This window comes from Syngnathoides biaculeatus, chromosome 11 (genome assembly GCF_019802595.1).
Source record: "Syngnathoides biaculeatus isolate LvHL_M chromosome 11, ASM1980259v1, whole genome shotgun sequence".
Taxonomy (NCBI): Eukaryota; Metazoa; Chordata; class Actinopteri; order Syngnathiformes; family Syngnathidae; genus Syngnathoides; species Syngnathoides biaculeatus.
In genome coordinates, this window is record NC_084650.1 from 10,530,320 (window position 1) to 10,536,504 (window position 6,185).

A 6,185-nucleotide genomic window follows, 5' to 3' on the forward strand; every position below is an offset into this window, starting at 1 on the left:
TCCTGATAATAAACTGCATAGTTGAGATACCTGTATCGTTTAAATACTTTATATAATAAAATAATTTTAGAAATATATATTTTTTGGGGTCAAAATGTATGCTTTGGTAGTAGAGTACTCTAGGCTGGGAATGCATTGCCGTATCTATAGCCTTGGAAACGTTTTTTTTTTATTTACAAAAGTGCAGAATAACTAAACAAACAATAATATTGGGGGTTGGGGGAGCATTTCTTTGGAGCCATGACTGGGGGTTAATACGAGATGATGAGAATGAGATGAGAAGAAAAACAACAGTCACTACCGGGACACGTCTGTGTACAGAGGCTGCGTTATACGCAAGAAAAAAGTGTGCTGATTGCGCCGCGCGCATCATGTCATTTCTGTCGGGGTTTTTCGGGGGGGTGTTCGAATAGACAATAACAAAACGCATCGTGGGCGATGTTATTTCCGGGTTTTTTCGGCGGCGTAGGGATTCACAAGAGCGGCATGGGTCAGCTGGTCTGGCTGCTTTCCTGGTTTGGTTGGGGGCGTTCGAGAACCGATTTTCGTTCAAAAGCAGAAACAAAACCTTTGTTCACAAACTGATTTGTTCGAAAACGGGGGACGTTGGAAAACCGGGGCTTGACCGTATGTGCAAAAATACCGGACAGACCGCACCTGGTTACAAGCCTTGGTACACAGAAAGACTCTAACGCTAGCGCCACGCTAACACTAGCGTCGCATCATCGCGTAAACAGCAGAGTTGAAAGCGTGTGAAAAAAGTCGCGGCTTGTCGGCCGGAAATCACGGAAAGTCTTTACTAAACCAAAAAGCATTTAAAAAAATTGATCCTTTTGTGCCTTTTTGTGGCATCTTCGTCCCAAAGAACTCTGTTGAAGTAAGTTGAGGAGCGTCATGTCACGCTTTTCTCGTGTTTTAAAAAAATGTTTGAGATGTTTAAGAGGTGTGCAGTAAAAAAAAAAAAAAAAAAGCGACGTGGCGGGGGAAGGAACACGGTACCGCACTTCAGTCACGGGGCCTTGCCGATGACCAGGATGCTCATGAGGAAGACCATGGCGAAGAAGATCCACATGAAGAAGCGGTCCATGACTTTGGCGATCTTCTTCCACTCGGCCCCCTTGGCGCACGTGGCCCGCTGCTCTCGGAAGCAGTTGGCGATGTACTCCACGTTTCGCAGCAACTTCGGGTCCCCGCCGGGGAGGCCGTTGCCGTGACGACACAACACGCAGGAACCAAACGTCACCGCGGGGCCTCGGGCTGGGGTTTTTTTGTCTTCCGGGCAGCAGGGTGGGTTTTTGTCTCCGGGGTGACACGGAACCTGGCAGTTCCCCGCCGGAACCTTCCCGTCCGGTTCTTTGTATTTCCCGAGCGGAAAGCTGGAGAAGAGGCTCCTCTCGGCTCTGGTGACGCGGTGCTCGGTTTTCACGTCGGGATGTTGTTGCGGCGTCACGGTCTGCGGCCCGCCGGTGTTCTGCCCCCGTTTGTCATCTCGCCCCCTGTGACTTCCCGCTCGGGCGGCGGCGCCGATCCGGGGGGCGAAGTGTCGGCGCTCGACGTCACCCTGAGCCGGCGGGCGAGGGGACGGACGGGTCGAGGATGAGGATGAGGAGGCGCAGTTCTCGCCCACCTCGTACACGCAGAAGATCTTGGACATGTAGTCGATGATGAGCACTTTTGCCCAGCGCGGAACCGGTTTGGCCTCGGGACCGCAAAAGTGGATGTTCATGATGAAGATGGTGAGAGCAGTGGACGCCGTCACCATGGTCATGGTGGCGATGTAGTACTTGCCTGAGGGACACGCACAAGCACACACACAAACTCGATTTTATGTGGATACCAAATTGGTAAAACTCTTGAGTCTCTGGACCGATTAGCCATCCGTCCGTCATTCCAATTCGTGCATCTACTGTTGAAATCCACGTCGGTGTCAAACTCAAGGCCCGGGGGCCAGATCTGGCCCGCCGCATGATTCAACGCGGCCCGCAAAGCCGCATCTACAGTGTCAATTTCCATGATTCTAGTAAAAAAAAAGGTGTACCAAAATTTCAAATTGTCATCTATCATTAATGATAAAGTTGAGATATTACGAGCATTTTTGCGTTATCAAACGTGAATAGTTGAAAAACATATGACCCTGGATTTCTGACTCCAAACCTAGTTCATAAATTGATGATGTAAATATGGTGAGATGATGAAATATTTTTGTTCCACGTATACGTGACTCACGTATATTACGAGAGGAAGAGCTCAGGAATTTGAGGACATACGCGGAGTCCCTCGGAAGAGGTTTTGGAAAAAATGTGAATTGTGATTTGTGTGCTGTTTTTTTTTTTTTTTTTAACACTATTAGGTCTGCGCATACTGTTTTTTTTTTCTTTTTTTTTACTGTTATTGTGTTGTTTTTATAAAATTATATATGAAAAATCTAAAAAAAAATATATTGTTTGAAAAATATATTTTTGTTCCACAGTCCTCTGAGGGAAACCGGAACAACAACGTGGCCTGCGAGAAAAATGAGTTTGTATCTATCATTCCATTGCATGGACGATTTAGGTAAACGAGCTTATCGTTATATCGGCCTCTAGCTAGCTAGCTATGTTGTCTATTGATCTGGAGTAGATATAAAGACATTTATATAGAGTCGCTAGTACGTCGATTTGAATGATGGATGCAAAAAGTGAGTAATGCATTTTTTTGGTTTGGATTTTTTATTCATGTTTGTCTAGATATTGATCGTGTTTGATGATGACTTGTCATAAAGGAGATTTTTAACTGCAACAAGGGCTTTCCTGGTTAACCATCCATCCATCCATCCATTTTCTGAGCCGCTTATCCTCACTGGGGTTGTGGGCATGCTGGAGGCAGGATACACCCTGAACTGGTTGCCGTCCAATCGCAGGGCACACGGAGACAGACAACAGTCGCACTCACAATAACACCGACGGAGAAATTTAGTCTCCAATGAATTTTGGGGGATGTGCTTAAAAAAAAAAAAAAGGCACAGGGAGAAGATGCAAATTCCACTCAGGCGGGGCCGGGATTTGAACAACGGTCCCCAGAACTGTGAGGCCAACGCAACAGCGCCAATTTCAATTAGGTTACATTGCTTTCAATTGGGGCGCCACCGTGACTCAGCTGGAAACCGTTGGCCTCACAATTCTGAGGTCCCGGGTTCGATCCCGGACCCGCCTGTGTGGAGTTTGCATGTTCTCCCCGTCCCTGCGTGGGTTTTCCCGGGGTGGGCACTCCGGTTTCCTCCCACAGTCGAAAAATACGCAACTTTAATTGGACACCCTAGGTGTGATTGTGTCTCCATGTGCCCTGCGATTGGCTGGCGACCAGTTCAGGGTGTGCCCCGCCTCCTGCCCGACGACGGCTGGGATAGGCTCCAGCACTCCCGTGACCCTCGTGGGGATAAGCGGCTAAGAATATACCTTTTAGGGCTCAAAAGTGATTGCGAGTATTTACCCATCTGCCATTACAGCACTGCCTGCTTCTGACCGAGGTTGTTCAACGGTGAATCCTTCGGCGTGAATGAATAAACGCATCGATCAGGATTCGTCTCCCGACTCGACGTCGGAAAGCGTGCAAAAGCGAGGCCCGTCTTACCTATAAGAGGCACGCTCTCCGAGGGAGGCATACTCTCGGCCACCATAAGCTGGAAGACGGTGAGAGCCAGCAGCACCGTCACCCCGAGGGAAACCTTCTCCCCGGAGTCGGCGGGCAGGTAGAACCCGAGGGGGGCCAGGAAGGAGATGAGGAAGCACGGGAGGAGGAGGTTGAAGACGTAGAAGGAGGAGCGGCGCTGCAGCAGCACCGTGTAGGTGATGTCGGGGTACGGGTCCGAGCAACAGCCGTACATGATGACGTTCTTGGTGGCCGGCATGCCGTGGCACTCCCACTCCACGTTTTCCACAAAGTCCGACAGGTCGCCGCTGTCCATGCCCATGAAGATGTCCACCTGCAACGGCGGAGGCCGAAGGTCAAGCACGCCCGTGAACCCCGGGGCCCCTCAAAATGACCCCTCGCACTCGGATGCCGCGCGAGAGACGCCAGCTCCCCCTGCGACGACCGCCCGAGGACCCTCCGCTCGCATTTCACCCACGGCCAAACGATGATCCCACGAAAACCGTGCCTGGTTTCCGTTGTAGGTCCAGGAGCCGAAGGTCAGGTTACATTCCTGGCTGTCGAAGGGGAAGTAAGAGACGTCCACCACGCAGGAGCTCTTGGTGATGGCCGGAGAGTCCCAGGTGATCTCGCCGTTGTAGCGCAGCTTCACGTTGGTGTCCACGGGGCCCGACAAGGCGTCGTCGGCCCTGGACCGGCAAAGAAGGACCAGCGGAGCATCTCGTCACGAACTGATTGACGGTGGGAGCGACACGCGGGCTTACTTGTTATAGAGGACGAGGTCGGGTCTCCACACGAGGTTGCTGGGGATGTGGATGACCTCCAGGCCGTCGTAGTCCTCTTTCTTCCACGTCAGGTAAGCGTCGTGCCACTTCTGCCTGATCCACAGGTAGGCGATCAACACCTGGTTCCTCTCGTCCTGCCGGGAAGCCCAAATGCAAAAACTTCCATTTATGGCAGTCGCACTTGAGTGTTTTCAATGCGAGGCCACGCCCACGCACAAAAAAAAAAAAAAAAAAAAAATCCAACAAAGAACGGCTCGCCGAGCGCAAGCGGCCACCGCAGCGGCCCGGAACGGGGAACCCGATCCGGCCCGCCCTGCGACTCTCCGTGTCTTTTCATTCAATTTCATGAAGTCGTTGGAAATTTTTTGGGCCACTTTTCTGGTTTTCATTTTCAACTTTATGTCAGGTTGTACCTTTTGGCTCTCTTGGGTCCAATCAAAAAGCTTGACAACTCCATTTTTAATGTCTTGTCTTTCAGTAAATTTGATACAAAAACTTAGTTTCATTTTGGACTCGACAGGGGCAGTAAAATCAAAAGTAGACCCGACGTTTAATTTTCTTCCAGTTCAATTATTGCAGCATTAATGTAATGTTAACACAAGTGAGCTTCACTTCATGTAAGTTTTTTTTTTTTTTTTTTTTTAATCTAATTTAATTTTTCAACTTGGCTAAAATGCTCTTTCTGGGGCCTGGTTTTATTTGGATGCTGCAATGATGATGGAGTTTTTATTTTAATAATTGAGAACAGATTCTCACTTGCAATGCCGATCTGTCAAATTTGTTATTACGATAGCGCCGAACCATCGATTATTTTTTTTGGGGGGGAAACAACTCGTGAGAACATAAACGGTGGCGCAACATATGAGACAATCGCAATACCTCACAGCCTTATACATTTATTATCCCATGAAATATGATTATTACGACTTAATTGTTGCGCCAGATTTCTTCTGTTTACCTCATCATATCCACATGTAGTACGTCTTCTGTATATATTACACTGCCCCCGGTGGCCAAGGTAACAAATACAAACACAAAAAGCCGCTGCAGAACGAGTTAATGCATGAAATGATGATGCACAAACTTTCAAATTATATTTTATAATTCAAAACTGTGAAACACTGTTTTTTTCGGGGGGATTTCTGTTCATTTGAACGTCATTGAGAATAGCTAGGATAAGGCGGCGGCACTCCCGTGACCCATGTGAGGATAAGCAGCTCAGATAACGGATGGGTGGAAGAGTCGAGTCTGAGGGAGGACTCACCATGTCTTTGATCTGCGAGAGCGTGATCTGCAGCGTGACGTTAAGCGCTCGGTCCGTGTCTTCCACGGGCCGCAGGGCACTGGTGTAGTTCTCCATCAAGTCGTCCAGGAGCCTGTGGGCGTGGCGACCCTGGGCCGAGCGAACCGCTGCGGGCACAGCGGCGTCATCGTACTTTTGTACACGTTTGAGTCGCGGACAACCAAACACAACCCCTCGTTTAGATTGTGCCACAAATTGTAAGCTGTAGCGCACCGAGTCCTGCTTGGAGGTAATCTATCACTTTGAGGGATATTCCCCATATTCTTATTCAAACTGGAATGAAATGAACAAAGTCCGTTAAAAGAGAGCATCAGCATCTTTGTAGCAGCAGGAAAATTGATTGAACATTTTTGTATCGCCTAGCATTAGATGGCACTTAAAAAAGTGTGATTAGCAACAGTATGGAACAAAAGTAGAATTTTCTGGCGTCTGTATCGTAAGAGTATGAATTAGCTGATGACTTATTGATT

At 48.7% G+C, this 6,185-nt stretch overlaps 1 protein-coding gene across 1 annotated transcript; it reads right to left on the minus strand.

The window, feature by feature from the left end:
• Positions 1–951: 951 nt before the first annotated feature.
• On the minus strand, positions 952–5,787 carry LOC133508711 (neuronal acetylcholine receptor subunit alpha-9-II). The gene is made up of 6 exons (XM_061835040.1): positions 5,677–5,787; positions 4,392–4,546; positions 4,136–4,316; positions 3,610–3,961; positions 1,409–1,788; positions 952–1,180 (listed from the first exon to the last, which is right to left on the minus strand). The coding sequence occupies exons 1-6, from the start codon at positions 5,770–5,772 to the stop codon at positions 1,010–1,012; spliced, it is 1,335 nt and encodes a 444-aa protein (XP_061691024.1). The 5' UTR covers positions 5,773–5,787; the 3' UTR covers positions 952–1,009.
• Positions 5,788–6,185: the final 398 nt, after the last annotated feature.